A 20,886-nucleotide genomic window follows, 5' to 3' on the forward strand; every position below is an offset into this window, starting at 1 on the left:
CCACGACGACGCGAGAGTAACGCAATCGCCGCTATTAAACGGGGTCTTTATCACGTTTCGGTTTACCAAGAACGATTGTAATAACGTTTCCACCTGCCCCGCGATTCGGCCATCGACGTACCGAACGCTACCGGAGAACGGGATATTGTGTCTTTGCCCACTTTTAGGCCTGGAAGCTAAACGCTTTCGTCGAAGCAACACAAGACAAGAAAAAAAAAATGAACACCCCAAAAAGCACCTCAACTATGAACATCAACATTATGTGTTGTCAGCAATTTTTTGGCAAATGTTTCTGTGCTTGCCTGACCCGATAGGATAGCCAGTCCCAAATGAAAAATCTATAATTGATCAAGACAATCGTTCCCCAATATCTGATCGCCATCTACTAATGACTCTGTCCACGGTATTATAAAAGGTTCTCAGAGAATAGACACGAAACTTTTAATACGGTCCAGCTGTTAAAAGGAATAAATCGAGGGGTGGAAGCAGGATGCTAATGAGGTGATGCTTCAAGAAGGAGAATTAGGATTACAGGGCACGTTTCCTCGAGCGAGATGAGAAGACAGGCTAAATTTCGGCTGGAACACGCGCGACAGTGTCAGTACGTTCACCGTGAAATATCCATCACTGCCGTACCGAGAAACCAACGACGGTGTTCCGACTTCGGTGGATCGGGTTAGATAAATGTAATAGTCCATAGTTCAGCTTGCTAACAAGGCTAGCCCTCCTAGATCCGAGATAAAAGCTATGGTCCAGCTGACTCTGCCTGTTTATAATGAGGCCTAGTAGGGCCCGATCACCGATTAGGACATTCTTAGCCGATACTTCATCAATCACCGAAAATTGCCGCCGATTTCGTGACGCGAAATATTTACGAGCGACCCGTCAAGAGGTCCGCCTCTCTCCGACCTCGTGGGAGGATGCTGACCCTATCGAGGGTGAAATTTTTCTTTCAAAAGGCCGATATCCACTACTCGTATAAGGGGTATAGCTTTTAAGTACACACTCCTGCAATTTCGACTTACTTTTACAAGATGATAACGTAGAGAAATTTCTATATCTCTAGATTTTTCAATAATTACATTGTAGTCACGTACTTACGATCGAAAATAATGTTCACACGATGCGGAATGATAGTCACCGTACAGACACGTGTAATATGTCAAACTTAGAGGGAATTTCTTTACAAAATGACAAAAACGATTTAAAAAAAGCGTAACGCATATGGTAAAGGAAACTTGTTTTGTTATATACCGACGGCAGATAATATGCTCTATATTACCGACCACAAAATCATTCATCTGCATTATCGACTATCGACAAATTTTCGTACTTCCATTGTCGTTTTTTAATGGAAATCATGATTATCGCCGAAAAATAGTTGGCGCCGAATATTATTTAGCGTTTCTTAACAATTTATATCTTAAAACATTGCTCCCAATAATTAATAATTTAGAATAATTTAGCGAGCATTAATTCGATCCTAGGATGCTTTCTGAAACAGAAATTGAAGAGAACATACATACATACATATAACGTACAATAAGAATAGAAGAATATAACGAATAGTCAATTCTAAATTGACTCTAATTACAAATTTATTTTAATTTTTACGTGTCAATAATCAATCAAATCTATCATCATTGTCGATGCATAGATTTTTTAACGTGTATTACAAATTGCAACGAACATTTTCAGAATTATAAAAAAATAGAACATTTTCTTTAGTAACATAAATATTCTTATCGACAGTATTTTCAATGTAAACACTTGGTGCACAGTAATCAATAATAATAATTCAATACAATAACAACAAAAATAAAAAAACAGCAGCCACAATAGGGCGCTAAACAAGTAAAAAATAGCAGCCACAACAGCGCGCTAAACCAAATGAAACAAAAGCAGCCTCGTAGGGCGCTCAACCGTGAGTGGACGATACGCATACGCAACACTAATTTATTAAATATGATATAAAAAAAAAATTCCCGAGAGCAGCCACATAGGCGCTTATCGGTCGCAACACTAATCATTTGTCAATAATTATCGAAATTCTGAAAAAACGCGATAGGTGTCTCCTTTGTTCACCACGCTAATTTACTGAATCCAAAAGTCAAGAAAACTCCCGTGCACCTTCAATCTGCAATACGCAACACTAACTTTAGCTTGATGCAGTTAGTGCAGCCACCTGGGCTGTCGTGAACCACTCTTTGCAGCTATTTCAGCTGCCTTGTGGTTCTGCTGTGGTTCCAGCATTGGGCATTTCATCGATCGCAACACTAATATAAAACAAACCCGATCAATCCATATCGCAACACTAATTCAACAAAAGAAAACAACTATTTCAAAATAATCAATGCTGTGAGTTCAATTCAACAAGATTTTAATTTAAATAAAAATTAGAAGCAATCGCGCTCAGTGATTTGCGCAACACTACCCTGAAAATAAAAAAATGATCTTAATGCAAACACGATCTCATCATTCGCAACACTATTCTCCAAGCAATTAGGAAGCTTAATATTGACAATTTACAAAGCTAATGCAACCCGTGATCTAGTCTCATCCGCAACACTAATTCAATCCGCGATTTTGCCCAATATTGCTGGTCGTTGAGCCGATATAACACGGCCAACATACAAACTACTACTACAACTACAGGCGAGTACAGTGAACAAATATTTAGTAATGACTCCACATCCGAAGATGCAGAGCCATTCGTTGCTGCCCTCTTGAGTACACAGTTTGTGCTGGGCCTTTTCTTTGCTTCGGCGGTCCGCCCCCTGAAACCCTCATGCTGCTCGATTGTGGACGACCAACGACTCGAAGAGTCTGTATGATCGTACCACGAGTGCAATCGAGCAGGTCGTTCGTTTCGACAATCCTATCCTTCCGACCGCGACCGCGACGACGACCCCCTTGGGGTTCGCCGAATTTTGAAGAATCGAAATCGAAATCGGAAGCAGACAGCATGCTCTGTCTGGTCCAGTTTCGAATCGACGGTACAAATTATCCCGGTAGCAGGACTATCACGGAAAACCTACGCGAGCCTACCCGAGCCTACCCGAGCCTACTCAATCAGAGAATGTGATAGCCTGCCCCGGCCCCTACCTACTTACAGTCTAATCGTACACATTCACACCCCAGAGAGTATGCTACCTACCTACCTAGCCCTATATTTAAAAAGAATTTGGCAAAAGGCAGATTCTCACCAACACACAACACTCCACGGTTCTCAAGCATGCGCCCGGGTGCAAATCAACCGGACACCTAGAGAGGACGTCCCGGGACGCCTCCGACACCCGAACGTGATATTCAACTTGCACACTCTAATGTACGTACCATTTTCCTGAAATCGACTGGCAAAGGCTAGCATCCATTGCGAGAATAGAAAAATTCTTTAAGCAATATACGTACCATATACTTGGTACACTTTATATCGATTACGCGTTAATTTACTCGTCTGACAGCGAGATACTCTAAACCGGTACAAATTCCATGGAAATTTTATTATAAACATTGTATAAAGCAAAGGAATATGTACGACCGATACCGAAAATTGAGCGAAATTGTTCCACGGAACAATTACAGATGAAATGTTAATTGATAGAAATCTAAACGACGCAATTCCACTGCCTAACCACACACACACACACACACACACACACACACACACACACACACAAGTGGAAAATACATCGTGCACGGTAAGCTAACGCATTGCCAATCGCATAGACATGTTATTATTATATGAAATCAAGTCATCGTTCCCCGTTGCTCTCGTCCAACCAAGTAGCACCTGGGCACGTGAAAGGGTTCGAGCAACGAACACGGAATCAATATCCTGAAAATCCTAACTAAAAAGCATATTACATAGTTCATTCTCTTCTAACGGGCTAATATTCTCTTGGAATAAAAGTGACTCGACTTTGTATTAATAAAAATTGAAAATCAAAGATTGACTATTTATTAATGTTGTAGAATTTAGTTATTAAGACTCTAAGCAAGACTCTGCAATTATATAAATGACTCTACGTATCGAAGAACCCTCAGGCGATCCCGTCGTCAAAGGCAACGTAAGACATCGCATAAGTGTAACAGCAGACATGTCACTTTGACACAGAAATCTACCCGTCGCGAAATGCCTTCTTGTACATGGTCTGTAATATCATATTTATCCAGCAGAACTTTATGATGGACAATCTTAATCCAAGTGTACGAAAATACACTATTTAATTTTTATTTCTGTCTTAGAGCAACGTGGTAGTACGTATTTCTGATATAATTCAGTGAAAACTGTTAATCTAGAATTGCATATTCTCAATGATGCTTCATGAATATTCTTATTTCTATTAGAACTATCCTACGAAGAGAAAAATATCAATCTCAAAACTTCTTTACAGTAAACTGATATATCATATACTGTATTCAAATAGTAAATAAATTTAAGTTATATTCACTTATTTATTGGGTCTAGAAATGACGGTATAACTGTTGAAAATAATAATTAACAGACTAATAGGTGAAATAAAATTTTATTAAATACTAATTATCATAAAAATTAACTCTAATACCAAAGGTGTCCAAATGCCGCCCACGAGCTACAAGCAATTACAAGCTTCCTCTCGTTGATTTCCCCGACTACCGACTTCAGATTAACTCGAGCGAGTCAATCCAAGTCCCATAGTCATGGTACCTCCAGAGGGAAAGAATGCTGCTCGCAAGAGTAGATGGACACCTCTGGGCCTGCCCTTTTTTAAAGGACAGAATACAAATACTCATTCCTTCTGAGTATATACGTCTACCAAACAAATATGTTTGTGGAACACTATACATGCTGGTGAAACACAGTAGTACCTTCCCTGCATTTAACGCTCACACTCCATTAAAGTGGTCGTGAGTACACGCCAGTACATCTCATTACTCTACCCGTGTACGTAACCGAATGCGTTCTTTGCCATTGGCAACGAAAGCACCAGCCACGATAACTGGAAATCGCAATACACTTTTCAATGGTCATACATGCACAACGTGTTAAATTGTTCCATAACACGCGGTTTTTCACTAGGTCGTGCATATCGATGCACAGGTGACATAAATTAATACGTCTTCTTTTTATGCACCGATACTTTATCGCGATTCCCAGTACACGTGTTCCATTATTTCATGGAACTTGCAAATACGAATGATATACCTTTGTGTCTCGCGACACTGGTTCCGGCATTTGAAACGTGCTGTCGCGTCTCGTGGTATTGCGCTAACTGCTATAACATGCCTATCGAAAAAGGCACCACCATGTTTTTCCCTCTATTTTTTAAACATACCGGTGTGGTTTCTGTTCTTTCTACTCTATATTCGAATCTACCATTGATATTTATTTCACACATTAATAAGAATAATATTAATTATTCTTTTAATCGGTTGACCGATATTTATAGACCATTGTGAATATATTGTATTTTCTATGTTCTGCAATTTTCCTTACGTAGATCGTATTTCGTTCTACATTCACAAATGATATCAAACGACTCTATTAAAATGACTATACTGAAATTATTGCACGTATCATCATCACATTACTGCATTTTTTAGTAAAATAAATAATATACTACGACGTTCTCAATATACACTCGATTAAGAAAAAAATAACAACTATTTAAACAATAGAATGATCTCTATTGAAATATCCAAGATTAATATCGCATGTTAAATTGAACACTTAAAGAAAGTACATCATAACCAATGTGATTTCGTCGGTATGATATTCGCCTTTAAGCCGAACATTACATATTCAACTCGTACTCTTTTAATACAAAATAGTTATGAATTATATTACTAATAATAAACGCGGCGTACAAGAAGACCTTAGCCTATGAACTAAGAAACACAACAAATGAATGTTACTACTCGCGGATATGCAATCGTACGATTGCATATCCGTGTTCACTGTACTCGCCAAAAACACGTATACAACCAGTCGCCCGTGCCGTTTCGGACCAATCGTCCTACGACATGATTGGGAACTGGAGGAATAAAAACATTCACTCACCCGATGACCGAAGAGCTCCCTTTAATATTCTCTCTCGACGAAACTTGAAAAATGGTGTAGCTTCGCCCAAGGACATCCTCTGCAGTGTTTGTTTATATAATCTATAAAGTACAGCATCTTATAAATCTGAAACAAAGGAACAGAACACGTAATAATCTCTTCTCAAAACTCTAGCTGTTTCAGTTGAACAGTATAAGTAATAAAATATAAGAATACTTACAATCTCTATTTGTAGAGCTTCGCCCAAAAACATCCACTTCCGTGATGCACTGATTCTACTTTCGCGAACGAGCACTTTCAAGTAGAAAAAAAATGAAAATAAAAAACTATCGCAACCGAAAATCTCAACCGGCGAACAAATGATTCTACTTTCGCGACACACAAAGCAAAGAGTGTCCCGAAACTCTGAAAATAATTTGAGATTGTACGCAACAAACACTGACTCTAGTTCCGCGAGGACCATAACAACGTCTCCGGTGAGATCCTAATCGGGGCCAGTTCGCTCCGCATAAACAGAAAAAACTTCGATGTAAACAAACACTGACTCGACTCGACGACCGCTTTGCACGCGGCCACCAAATACTGTGGACAAAAAGGGAAGAAAATAAATACAATACGGCGCACGTGCACCGGCTTATACTTTTTATTTTTATATCGATCAAGTGTTTACCTTGAAAAAATTGTCATTCAATGATAAATATGTGTTAAAATGCAAATGTGAATTTAACTACGCCAAATATTTCAGAGTAATTCTCAAATTTGTTAATATATTATATTCATTACTCATATATATTTGTTATTAGTATATTATATTGAAGACATTCGTTATTAGAATTTAAGAATGCTCGTACTTTTTGTCTATATCGCGTACCGAATTTCAAGAAAATATTCAGAAAATTATTGCAAATATCAAAGTTTCGTAATTTAGTCAAGCTTCGATGAGCATGATCAATTACGCAGCTTCTATATATTTACACTTACATCCGGAACCGTATATAAATGCAAATACGATAACATCATAAAGATAAACCGGTAAAGTTATTAAAATTGAAATCATTTCGCGACCGAGATGCAGTACGGTACGAGTATTTCTAACTGAAAATTCTGCAAGCATCTCGTTTAAAGTTTCTAACGTCAAGGAAGCCATGTTGAATGCTTCAATTACGCGTTTGAATGTGCAATATTTCTCCAAAGCATTCTTATTCGATTTTAGCAAAGCTAATCATAAAGTCGCGATTATGTTTACCGTAAAAACAACGAAAATACAATAAAACAGAAACATGTGTAACTTATTTTGTTATAATACGTTACCAAAAGTCTACAATTTCCCGCCGAATTGCTTCTAATGGGAGTCCACGTCGTGTCATCGGTGGCGCGTTCCTTCTATCTGACATTCTAAAGCAGAAAATACACGTTAATACGAAGCAGTTATACTAAATTCACAATGATTGAATAAAAAGGAAACAATTATTGACTCGAGGAATGTTGCCAAAGAAATAAGTAATAATACTTACTTCCCCACGAGCGAGATCACTTCACGTCTAATCACTTCACCTTCACAGAGAAGAATGACCGTTAGGCTGCCCATGACTGGCCATGATTGGTGGATCGGTGTGTGGAACGCGAGGATTGGTCGCCTCCCTCGCGCGCCACTTCTTATTACTACGAAATAGAATATTTACCACCGAATTATATTTCAATACATTTTTCTTATATGCATCCGAGATTAATTCAGAAGGGAATGACTATCATAAAAGGGAAAGAAAGAGGCACACATTATCCGCGGAAATGTGATATTCCAATTTGTTTTAGATCGAAAATATTAATTTTGCTATCGTCTTCTCGAAGCTTTCAATCCTCCAATGGTTCTCGAACGCCATCTATGATATGTATATCCTATTAATTTGACAATGGTACCAAAGTTTATGAAATATAATCTGACAAATATTACCAGTTAAATAATAGATAAAAACTATTTTTCATGAAGAAAGCTTGACTAGCTGAGCTCTAGTTGGTCGAAGTTCATTGTTTAATTACTCCCTCACCAATTGTCAGAAAGTAATTGATTGTGTGTATTAAGATTCTTATATCACGTTATCAGATAAAAAAAATATAAAAACGACTGAAAAGGGAATGTGGAAAACGTAACATTACTAAAATATTCATTAACGATGAAATTTAGAATAAGTTATCTTACAGATTAGTGAAACAAAATATACTTTCGCGCGTCGTATTTCATCAGTATTATATTCACCCTTTAAATCGAAGCATCGGATATTTTTATTCTCACCAAGTCATGTTGGATACACGTATTATCAATGGAATATATAATGCTCCATTTGTGCTAAGAATACTCAAAATTCATGCTTTATCGGTAACGTCGGGTATTGACACTGAAATGGTAAGAGGATTACGTAGCCCTTCGCACGTGGAACCAAAAAAAAAGCATTGGATGATAAGTCTATTATACGTAGTCGGTGATGACACATTTTCACAATAGTAATATGGAAAAACAAAACGAACTTATTGTCTGTGTTCCAGGTAAGTGTACACAGAATTTTAATGCAGCAACCTTTAAATTAAACTAAAAAATAAAAACATGTCTTGGTTTGTTTATAACAGGTCAAAGATTATGTGTTTCCGATGAAATTAATATATCTGGACCTGGAACTTATGAACAACAGGGTTACATTTATTCTAAACTTGCAGGTGTAGTTAAATTAGTACCACGAGAAAATGTAAGGCAAAACATCATGTATAAACAGCTCTTAATATTATACTGGGTATTTAAGGATGAAATTGACAAATATCTCCAGGATATTACTAAAAAACTATATACATTATGGATCTCAATTTGTTGAAAATTTACAGCAAAAGTAATATATTACAGTAGAGTATATATGTCTTTTTCAACTTAAAATGACCTACCAAATATGTTGGAGAAATTTTCTAATTTCATCCCAGAATAGCCTGTACAATTACACTCAATTGTTACAATGTTATTATGTATTTTAGACACGCAACATAGAAGTTCATGGAATAACAGAGCAAAGTATTGTCCCTGCACCTGGTGACATTGTGACTGCAATGGTCACTATTGTCAATCAGAGGATTTGTAAATGTAGCATAAAATGCATAGGTGATATTGTATTGACAAGACCTTATAGGGGGATTTTAAGACGAGAAGATGTGCGTGCAATAGACAAAGATAATATACAAATGTACAAGTGTTTTAGACCAGGAGACATTATTCTCGCCAGAATTGTATCCTTTGGCATTGCTTTAATATTATGAATTAGGATTGGTTTAATATTTAACAATCTGTATAGAATTGTTCATGTTTTCTTACACAATAAATAGATGCCAATGACAGAAGCACATACTTATCAACTAAGTACAGCAGAAAATGAATTAGGTGTAGTGATAGCACATAGCGAAGAAGGTAAGATATTAATAGGAAGAAAATTTTGTTATACCAGTAAGGATTCTGTTACAGGTATGGCTATGATACCTATAAGTTGGACACAAATGCAGTGTCCTAAGACATTACGCAAGGAGTACAGGAAAGTTGCAAAGGTAGTTCCAGAACATGTTATTACAGAGCAATAATATAACATATAAATCACTTTTTTTACTTGTATCCTCTGTAAGACATAATATGAAAACAATAAATTATATTTCTTGCACATAATAAGTGTATTTTGATGTGTTTATTCTTGTCAAACTTAAAATTTACCGCTACATACTAATGTCCCTCGAGAGTTCAAGAAAGAGATACACGAGGGCGTATTTAGAATGTTTTGACCATTTTGACAGCACCAGTGCCTTTTAATTTGAATCAAACATTTTTCCAAATATTCAATAAAAAAACATATAAATTACAATAACAACTTAATAAAAAACAATGGCTGACGAACGAAATTTTCGTTCCTCTTATTACGAAAAGGTAAATATATTTAAACAATCTGGTGTTTTAATCTATACGCAATATAACCAACGCATAATATTATATTTCCTCTGTAATAAAACACAGGTGGGATTCCGTAGTGTTGAGGAGAAAAGATCTCTGGAAATATTACTCAAAGAACGTCCCTTTGATAAAGCGAAATTGAAACAGTTTTGTTTACGATTTACAGTACCCACCATATACAGAAATTTCTTATGGAAAATATTGCTGGATGTAATACCAGTCTATGTAGACAGTCATGAGTTTATAATAAATCAAAGAAAGGCTGAATTCCAGGATCTGCAGAAAGCACTAAAAGTTACCAAAATATTAGATGATTACACGAAGCCTCATTTAATGTTTCTTACTATGTGGTTGTTGCGTACTAGGAGAGCAAAGCTTGATATGAGTGCTCAATTAGAGATTCCTCTACATAGGTCTCTACTTTAATGCTCCATAATTTCTTCTTATAATCTATTAATTCACCATGTTTATTAATAATATTCATTTTAGATCTATGAGCAGAATGGCTGAAACATTGTGGCACATTATAGATATTGATTCCTATGAAGAAAAGCTTGTAGACACATATTGGATACTATGCGGCCTCTTAGACCAAGTACAAAGGCTTCATAAGGAAGTCAGTAGGTTACAGGAATGCACTTGTACTTTATTAGAAAGGGAAGATCCTGAATTGTATAAGCATCTTGTTAAAATTCAAGCTCTTTACAACATTCCATACGATGTTTGGTTCTGTTCATGTTTTGCAGGAACCGTATCTGATGGTTCTATAGCAAAGTATGTGTATTTAATACATTTAAAGCAAGATTTATAAGACTTCACAAGTATAAAACATTACATACACACGTACTCAGATAAATTATTTATCTACTTGTAGAATTTGGGATAAGATAGCTGTGGGTGCATACAGAATTTTAATTTTTGTAACTGCAGTTACATTAACAACTTTAAGACGGCTCTTATTGAGATGTGAAAACATAGATGCTGTATTGGACACCATTAGCAATGTATGGAAATGACCATCTGAATATGTATATACAAAGTGGAAAATTAAAGAAATTATAGCCTAATCATGCAATATAACATTTATAATGAAAAAACGTGTGCATCTTTAATTTTCTACGTTATAATTCGGTAAATAAATAAAAGAATTAAATAGATGTTAATGTTCTTATTTCAGATAACAGAAGAGACTTCAGAAGTGATTGTTAACAAAGCAATTGAGTCTTGGCAGCAAAGTGGCTCAACATTAACGACTATTTTGCAAACCGTTTAAAAGGACTTCCAAGAATAGAAACACGTTGAAAAAAATGATGAAATGTAAATACACGTAAAGGAATGTAATATATGCGAAAACTAATATGTTCATAAAACCTACGTTCTTGTATCTTAAAAATAATTATTTTTATTAATGCATCCGTCATACATTGTACATATACAATTACTTAATTTATTGAGGTGTTAAGTCTTAAATTGGACTTTATTTCTAATATTGTGATTCTTTTGTTTCCTTTCATTTGCAATGTTATATTACAACAGTGTTCATGTACTCCAGTGTGTAAGAGCAAGTTAATAAATAATTTTCAACTGAGGCAGTCACAGGACAGTATTTTGTATCTGTATTCTCCAAGAAATTTGTCGTGTAACGCATTTACATAAATGTTTATAATGTTCATCGTGATCATTAAAATAAGGCTGTTGCGTATTTAAAACTTGTGCAATTGGAATAAAATACCATTCCACGGTATACCTTAACAATATAAAAACAATACTAAATTTAGATATGCATAGCACTTTTTGTTTTTTTTATAATATCAGAACAATTCCAAGCATTGGAATAATATTGATAGTTTAAAATTGTCCAAAGATCGGTCGAACATTCTTCTGAACCTTTACAAAAGAAATAATGCGTCGTGATTTTATGTACATTCTTTCTAATTTAGAAAATAGAAGGATTCTTGGAGAAGAGTGAGATTATACAAAATTGTATTTCTTGCTCACGCATTGCACCCTATTTTATGGGTTTTCTACTGCTTCGTAATATTACAACCTTTCGAATACATCTTTGTGTTACTATTCATTCTTTGGTTTTTACTAGGGATCTGAGTATCCGCTTTTGCCTCTTAATTATCTTCCAACAAACGGCGACGATAACTTCATATGTTCGCTGGAAAATTATTGCAAATAATGAAGCTGCATTCGGTCCAAGCGTCTTGTAGAAATTTCATAGTTGGCTTTTAAATAATCTTAGCACTGTAGAGCGATTTCAACGAAATATCAATCCTCCACGTCATGAATCAATTCTAAACAATGTTGGCAGATTTTTTTTAATTCAAAAACTTTACACTATGGCAATGCACAAACAGTTCTGCGAACACTAACTCTCTTGTAAAATACAAGTGAAATGCACAAATACACTACACTATTGTTGTATTTTCTTAACATCAATGACTCCAATTTTTAACATGCACATTTTTTAACATTAGGGAAACACTGTACGCGTTCAATTAATAATGTTTGCAACATTCTCGATCGGAATCTACCACTGTCATTGAATGCGGCATAGTATGTTCTTTTTTTTCTTTTATATAAATGTGTTTTTGTGTATTTCCAGTTAAGGCCATTGCATTCATTTTGCTGACATCTAATTATTAAAATAAATACTTTATGCAAAGAAAAATAGTTAACGTACTGTACAAACATCAGCTAACTTTCTCACTAGATATTATATGCAACTGAAAACTTATTCTCTATTTCTTTAGCTATGTAGTGTCATTTACAATGTCTGTACTCTTCCTCATCTATTGTACTCATCTCATCTCTCTTTCTCTCTAATTTCAAAAAGATACGCTTAAAACAAAGGAATGCATGAAAAAAAAATGAAACAAAAGTACACGTATCCAATAAATATAGCCTTGTTTTCTTCGGACATGATTCACAAATGTAATTATAGAAAATATTGAGTCTCGTGATATGTGCGATCAAAGTAACAGGTGCTCTTGCCCTAAATCGAAAAAAAGGGGAAGGAAAACTGTCAGCAATAATGTGACGTGTATGATAAAAGAAGAGGATTCGACATAAGAAATTCGGTAATCGTTTGTTATAAGTCTAGTAAAAATACTGGTTACAACTTTCATTCGTTTCACCGTTTTATGCTATCGGCAATCTACACAAAGTAGGAGTCACTGATAAATGTATCAAGATATTCAGTGCTTGACTTGGTACAAATTGATATTACTATCTCATTTTTTAGTAGTAAAAAAGAAAATCAAATTTTTCATGTAACGAAACACCTAAACAAATTGAAATCAATTGTCAGCTCAATCTACACCTCATAAAACAAGCACTGCTCGTAATAAAAACTTCATGAACCTAAAAATCAAACTTAAGTTATTGACTTAAAGACGTAGTATAATACAATATAGACAGCTTTCTCAAAAGTTCTTGTGAAGTAGGTGCACTTGATAGTAACGATTGTTTCTCTAAACATAGAGTTTCGTCACTGGGCAAGGATACATATCCCTCTTTTTTGCTGTGTCCTGTTTGAATTTTGACAATAGCTATAGAGCAGCAGAGTTACAATTGTCGACTAGAGGTGACAGCGGTCCTATTTTTCCTTTCTCGTTACTCAATTTGTCTGCCTCATAATGTACATCCAAGGATAAACCTTAAATTATAAATGAAAATATAACTTAATAGATAGATTGTAGACACGTGCAATAGTACGTGGCACAATATTAAGTACGTGTATGTTACATAAAATATAGATGTATTTTAATTATACATATTAACATTTAAACAGATAATACTTTAGTTTCTGTGAACCAATATTTGTATTTCATGTTCGCATTCACAATAATAACTCTAATGAACGAATTCAAAGGAAATCCGGAACACCAAAAATACATCTGACTTTTAACATAACTGACAACCTTTAACGTACATTTCTGATATGCGTATTTACCGGAGGGCCTCCGGGAGGTGGTTGGATGATGCAACGGTCCTGTTGGCATTGTACTTGATTCGGGTATAAATGCAGCTACGAGTAATGCACATATCACAAGTAATGCACCAAACACAAATGGTGGTCCTGGTACAAGCTGAAAGTATCAAAAGTTGAATTTTAACAATTGCAATCAATTATTTATACAAAAGATCGACATCGACGTGTAATTTATAATGAATCCCACCTGGGTTACTAGTTGTGGTATGATATCAGGATGTTGTGTGGCAGTTCCTGTGTTATTATTTTCATCTAAAAGAGATGGCTTAGCGGGAAGGGGTGAATTATCGTTGAGATCAACGCGAAATAGATAAAAGATTACTCCAAACATTGCTGGGCCAAGACCATTACATAATCCACGCATTCCAGTTACCATACCCTGTACCAAACCCTGCTTGTCAGCATCAGAATGCATGGATATGAATGCAGAAATAGCAGGATATGTAATGCTTGACACAGAAGCAAGCACTCCAGCAGCCCACATCATCCTGGAAATTAGAAAACATTTAACAGATCGCGAATGAGTGAAACGATTTTATTTATGTAAGATAAAATTAAAAAACCACGAAATGTTACCATGTTTGTGAACCAAATCCGAACCACATAAGTTGTAACATCTCAAATAAGAGGCCTAACATTATAGTATGTTTACTGCCGAGCGTCCTTATTAAGGGACCCAAGAGACTTTGAGCTCCAACACTTAAGATTCCTACCACAGCAATAAAAATTGCTACCATCACAGCAGTGAACCCCATAACTTTAGTCAAATAGACAAATATACAACTATATTGTCCTGCTTCGGGAAGATAACTCAGGAACACAGTAATACACAACATTAAGATAGTGTGATCTTTGCCAACCTGAAACATCACAATTAACATATATTCAGTATTTGTTTTCTCAGATAAAAATCTAATTTCCGTGCAGTCAGAATTATCACATTTCGTGTGAAACAGGATTTCTAGAGCCCCCTTATATTGTCGAGGAGTATCTATTTTTATGCAGAAACTCGCTAATTTGGATTGATTTCAAGTACATCTCCTTTATATGTGCTATAATGAATCACTTACCTTTCCAAGGTAAGCAAAAGGATCTGCCTGCTCCCAAGATATAGGTACTGGTGGACGAGCTTTTTCAGGCAAACTTTCAGGTACAGCCACTAATATAAAAAACACATCCAACACTGCAATGGCGGTTGCTAATGCAACTACAAGATTTTCTCCATACACTTTCATGATATAATCTCCTAATGCTGGACTTATTACCATACTTGCAGCAAAAGTTGCTGATACCTAAACAAAAATATACATACTTCTAGAACAATGATTCTATACTAACGATTGTTCTCCATATTTTGAACGACATGATACGTACCATACCATATGCCGGAGATCTTTGATGTTCTTCCGTAACATCGGCAACATATGCAAATACCACTGAAAATGTGCAAGCAAAGACACCGCTGATGGAGATCATAGCAAAGAACCACCATGTGTTAATGCTCATTAGAGGAATCGGCGCACACGTGAAGGCTACTGTGATAAGTAGAAAGAACTTTCGTCCCCACACATCGGACAAAGCGCCGATCAATGGCGCGGAAAGAAATGACAAGATTCCTTTAATGCCCATTATCAAGCCATTCATCAGGAACGTATGATTTGGAAATGTGATATTCAATACAGAGATAACAGGCATGGTTAATAAACCCCATGCAAAAAATTCCAAAAATATTACAACCAGAGCATGGTACACACTTGCCTCTCCAATACCAGAACTCTGAAAAAGAAAAATAATAAATCATGTATTTTTGCTTCCTGTAAAGGACTAATTAATACACAATTTCATAAGCAGCCATGATACATCTATATGTTGTACCCAGCAAGTATGGAATAATAAAAAGGATAATATTGTATCATAGAACAGAATCGTAAATTTTCTTGGAATTTATCAACGCTATAAGCACTTTGCAAATTGTGACAGCTGACCTTAAGATGCCTGTAGCATCGCTGAGCAAATGTAAGAGGAGGTGTGAGTTTAGCAATAGCATGTTCTTGGCTGTTGTGAATCTCAGAACAAGAGGGGCCCAGGCCCTCTGCTCCATCTTTTGCCCCAGGGGGCATGACCCCTAAGAAGTGCTACTATATATATTTCTATCCATACTTATTATTCTATCAATTTTTCATTTATCAGTTGTTCAGATCCATATAATACTGTAACGAATAACCTTCACTTAGCACCACATCAATTTTTCATTGTTCAACCTAATCTTCATTAAAGATTATTATTACAGTACTTCTTTAATTATATTTAATTAATTCCAATTCAAAGCTCTATTTCTGCAGTTTTGCATTCTTTTCTTCTTAATAAATACTTTATTAGCTGTATGTACAGCTCTTACATATGCTTCTATACATATTGTTATTGTAATATCCTTCTTGTCTTCAGGAGACTAGTCTTTCATTATTGTAAATTGTGCTATCAACAAAAGTTATATGGCTAGATCAAAAATGTATGAAAAATACTCTGTGCACTGAGTTATAGTAAAAAATTCATTTTGATAAATTAAACGTCATCTGACAACATCATTCCATTCTCTTCGTTCAAATAATTAATCCTACAACCTTCCTTCCTCATGGTCATTTTTTAATAGATTTTGAATTCTCCTTCTATTCTCAACAATATTTCCCATCACTGTTCTTTTCTCAAATTCATCCTTTAAGAATATGAAATCAGAATCATCTTAAATATATGATTTTCTTGTCATGAGTACAAATTCATGAAATATTTCAAAGATTTTATTATACACTGTAGTCTTTGCAAAGAGCACTACATTGTTAATGAATTATAACATAAAAAAGTTCAAAAAAATTCTTTTTCTTTCATGGTGTTATTACAACATTTTTGTGTCAACCCTTTCTCACTGTTAAATGAAACTATCATGTGTCTGTCAGACATTTTTGTTGTCAATAATTCAACCAACAAAATATTTCGCTCAATGTAACTTGACAAATAAACTGTGTAACGTAAGAGGTCACGCGGTTTTCACGAGGGTCGAAAAGGCAAGTGAAAAATAGTCTCTGATATTTATATTTACAGTGACAATTGTTCAACGAGACATTAAGCGCGTGTCAAAAGAATGGTACGATCGGTGACAGATATAAATTGACAAATCGGGTGGAGTACACCTTCTCAATTTCAGTGTTTTTTGATGTCATAACTTATTGTCAGTCCTTCTGCCTCGTAATTCTCAAGTGCTCGTATTTCATCAACGCTTCTCCCGTTTTGATAATCGTCACTTGAATTTCTTTTGGTGCAGGTATTCAAAATTTTCGAGGAAAACCCGACCACTGCATTGCAACTATACTAACGAAACCCCCCACTTCTAACGATACACGCTATACTCTCTTCGTCGAAGCTTCAAATCATGTCTAACCTAGAAATTAATGCGCGAGACATAATGCACCTGCATGCACCGTTCGTCGTATGTTTAAGATCATACGATTGAACGGAAAATCGTTCTGCCAGAAAATAATTTATATACATAAATGCATCTTTCATGAGCTATCTAATGTTCCCAAAGCATGCTGTATGTGAGCCACACACTGTTGACACCTGATCGATATTCGCGAAACTTGTATTTAGTTTCTTGCATAAAGTAAAACAACCTTCGTCCGAACAAGCTTTTCGTATTTTCGAAAGCTAGGTATAAAAATACTAAATAGGTCGCCCTGTATAATACTAATGAAAAAAGAACAAATAATTTAATACTGTTCAAATAAGAAAAAGAGATATACATTTCAATGGTACAAGGTGAACGATGTATTTATTATTACGAACGTGCGATTACTTGTGAGATATACCGTAATCGTAATGATAAAGTGACGTTTAATGTTGTCTGTAGCTCGAACATTTTTTTAATAATTTCGATAATTACTGCATAATAATCGTGAAAATATGTTTCCACGTTGGTAATTAACACATGTAAATCTTGCAAGATACCTTTTATATTTGAGAGTTAATCATGATGAATAACTCTTAATACGATTTAAACTCAGTAAGTATTTATGAATTTATTTCATTTCAAAAGATTGTAAAATCAAAGATGTGAGAATAAATATATTTTCATTTATTTGTTGTACACAAATGTTTATTCTTCTGGTATCAATGAAAATAGGTATATAAAAAAATATTTTAATGGTAAAAATACAGTAATAAATCATGAAATTAACAGAAAAAAAATGTAAAATAATATAATCTATGGCAACATTGCAATATTATTCTTTATTTAAAAGACAAATTGATCAAACGTTATATTAAATAATATATAAGGTATTCCACAGATCAATTGCGTGTTCATAAATATCTCGTCATTCTGACAGATAAAAATTAAACAAAGAAGCTGGTTGCAGGCAATGCTTTGACTATCATAAAATACAAGGAATGTATAGAAATTGAAGATGTTCAACGCACACTGCTTTGAACACTAATAAAATTATTACTTCCTCTCTGTATATTATACGTATCAACTGAAAATAAAGATGTGTTAAGTTAAACAATACACCTTCCACAATCTTGAGTGTTTTCTATGAAGTGTGCAAATTACATTTTAAACCAATCCTCTACATGAAAATGAACAAAGATTCAGCCATACGTCAATGCTATGTACATTTGGTAGAAATAATACAGAGTGGTTGCAATGTAGATTCTTGACAATTAGATTTCATTAATAACATAAGAAGCAGGGCTATGTACCCATCACAGAAGGATAATTATAGAAACCAATGACAATTCTGTTGCCAACAAGAAAATAAACAATTTCTTTTTACACTTAAAGAGCTGTCAACATCGAATAGACAGAAAACAACTATCCAACTCAAACTTGGGCCAGTACACAAGATCCTACATAAGGTTCAATACTTTTTGTATTCCATATGTCTATCGATTGTTTTGTTCCATTGCCAGAAACATAAGTACTTTAGCTTCTGATTGGTTCTACAACCACATTATATCTCTTCCCCCAAGAGTAGTCTTATAATGCAATACCATAGATTTTATGTCTTTATAGCACATACCATATCTACCCAACTCTGGCCAGAATGTGCTGGTCGGTTGAGGAGGTGGAAGCTGCAGGAATGGGAGCTGCATTTGTGTGAGCATGGTCTGGATAGGGCAATCTGTGAGTGCACAGGCCTCAAGTTCTTTACGGATACCAAGCATGCACATTACTGCAATTGTCCCTACTCGCAATATTGGTGTTTGGGTCTCAGTGGTAGGATTATTACAACTCATTCTAGCTACAGTTGGCCACCTATGGCACACACACAATCATTTAAATCTCAATATAGTCAAAAGTCTGTATAGTTTAATAATGTTTATTTTATCTAGAGCCTAATGGAACCCATAATAGAATAAACATATTTCTGTTTGATACTGATTTCTGTAAATTAAACCATAAAAATTTATATTTGCATAAACATCCGCAGTCTGGTAATGAAAATATAACCACGCTCAAATTCACACTATGTGTCGCCAGTTCTGAATGTTAAAAGTAATGGAATCAGCGTCTAACGTAAAATATGGTTGTTACTCGTAATTTTATGCACTATTTGACAGAAGATAAATACAGAATAATTATGTATTGTCGCAAACATCATGCTTCGAACAAAAAATATCTCGTACTTACTTTCAACAGGAAACTCAGAGAAAACATATATAAAACGGATCAACGTGTGACTTAAAAACCTAATAGATATTAAACGGAATTGTTCAGTACCGTAATGACCCCATCCTTAATAATGAATTTTCGGCTTCGTACGATCATGCCCACGACCTTCTTTGAGACCTTGGCGGGCATATTTACGCACTGCGCGCACAGACTCTTCCGCTTTTTCAGTTTCATTAATTCCTAAATATTCGATGACACTGTGCGAGTCATTTTTCTGTGATACCCCTCGCGTGAACACTAGAACAGCGATTCCAGCTTTAGATCATTCTCAAATTTAAATCTACATAATGCAACAATCCACAGTTAGCCATGTCCGCAGCTACTACAGGCCAGTACAGGCTATCAAGGTAAGTGCAGAGTGCAGCATGTTTCACAAGGGAACATAGAACGGAAACTGAAACAGTTAAGAGGAATTTGCACACCAGAGATGGCGTGAACTGCTACTTGTGAATCACTCGTGATTCGATCACGTTCGTTCCCAATCACGATGATTTTTCACAGTGATTCGTGATTTCCCGTGATCGTTTCTTATTGGTGGAGAAACCTAACAGTTCTTTACACGCGATACATAATTTGTATATTTCACATTAACGACATCAAAACAAAAATTAGGGTTATATCGTATAAAGTGAAGGAATAAGTAGAAACAATGAAGAATAATGAATAAATTAATGATTACAAATTATAATCTACATGTTACCTAGCAAATCATTTTTTTAGAATTTCTTGTTTTTTCTACTGATGTTTACAAACACGAATAGTAATGTAATTATCGTAAAATCATATTGAATACGTTTTTCTGTTTAAAGATCAAGGACTTACGATCGCAGTGAGCTAATTCACCCAAGATAGAAAAATCGCAATCACGGTTGTGAATGAAGTTAAATCACGACCGTGATCGTGATTCGGCGATCACGGTGATAAATCACCGTTAGTGATTTTGCATGCCACCTCTACCCAACACAAAAGTTGTTTCTGCGTTGAGAGACAATACACTACAATGCTATACTTTATCTATTTATTTAAATATTTAATATAAAGTTTAAAATATATAAACATAAACATATGTATAAATTCCAAACAATATCCGTCATATAAGATATATACGATAAATAAATATGTATGTCGGGACTTGATTGTAGTTTTGC

The 20,886-nt window shown here is 35.1% G+C and overlaps 3 protein-coding genes across 5 annotated transcripts; 2 read left to right on the forward strand and 1 right to left on the reverse strand.

Annotated features, from left to right (window-relative positions):
• Positions 1–8,491: 8,491 nt before the first annotated feature.
• Positions 8,492–9,678, forward strand: LOC107194317 (exosome complex component CSL4). Its single transcript, XM_015583921.1, has 5 exons — positions 8,492–8,584; positions 8,666–8,781; positions 9,059–9,307; positions 9,404–9,485; positions 9,540–9,678. Exons 1-5 carry the CDS (start codon positions 8,524–8,526, stop codon positions 9,650–9,652), a joined length of 621 nt encoding a protein of 206 aa, XP_015439407.1. The 5' UTR covers positions 8,492–8,523; the 3' UTR covers positions 9,653–9,678.
• Positions 9,679–9,904: 226 nt separating this feature from the next.
• On the forward strand, positions 9,905–11,286 carry LOC107194242 (TBC1 domain family member 7). Its single transcript, XM_015583833.1, has 5 exons — positions 9,905–9,989; positions 10,077–10,426; positions 10,503–10,787; positions 10,888–11,017; positions 11,191–11,286. The coding sequence occupies exons 1-5, from the start codon at positions 9,948–9,950 to the stop codon at positions 11,284–11,286; spliced, it is 903 nt and encodes a 300-aa protein (XP_015439319.1). The 5' UTR covers positions 9,905–9,947.
• Positions 11,287–13,249: 1,963 nt separating this feature from the next.
• On the reverse strand, positions 13,250–20,072 carry LOC107194356 (hippocampus abundant transcript 1 protein-like). Of its 3 annotated transcripts, none has more exons than XM_015583971.1 (7): positions 19,787–20,072; positions 15,388–15,789; positions 15,084–15,305; positions 14,590–14,873; positions 14,201–14,501; positions 13,975–14,110; positions 13,250–13,677 (listed from the first exon to the last, which is right to left on the reverse strand). In XM_015583971.1, the coding sequence occupies exons 1-7, from the start codon at positions 19,910–19,912 to the stop codon at positions 13,571–13,573; spliced, it is 1,578 nt and encodes a 525-aa protein (XP_015439457.1). In that variant the 5' UTR covers positions 19,913–20,072; the 3' UTR covers positions 13,250–13,570. The 3 variants fall into 3 exon arrangements, with proteins under 3 accessions (XP_015439457.1, XP_015439456.1, XP_015439458.1); XM_015583970.1 differs by having other exon boundaries at positions 13,954–14,110; XM_015583972.1 differs by lacking the exon at positions 19,787–20,072 and adding an exon at positions 15,999–16,250 and having other exon boundaries at positions 13,954–14,110.
• Positions 20,073–20,886: the final 814 nt, after the last annotated feature.

The sequence above is a fragment of the Dufourea novaeangliae genome, unplaced genomic scaffold (assembly GCF_001272555.1).
Source record: "Dufourea novaeangliae isolate 0120121106 unplaced genomic scaffold, ASM127255v1 scaffold28, whole genome shotgun sequence".
Classification (NCBI taxonomy): Eukaryota; Metazoa; Arthropoda; class Insecta; order Hymenoptera; family Halictidae; genus Dufourea; species Dufourea novaeangliae.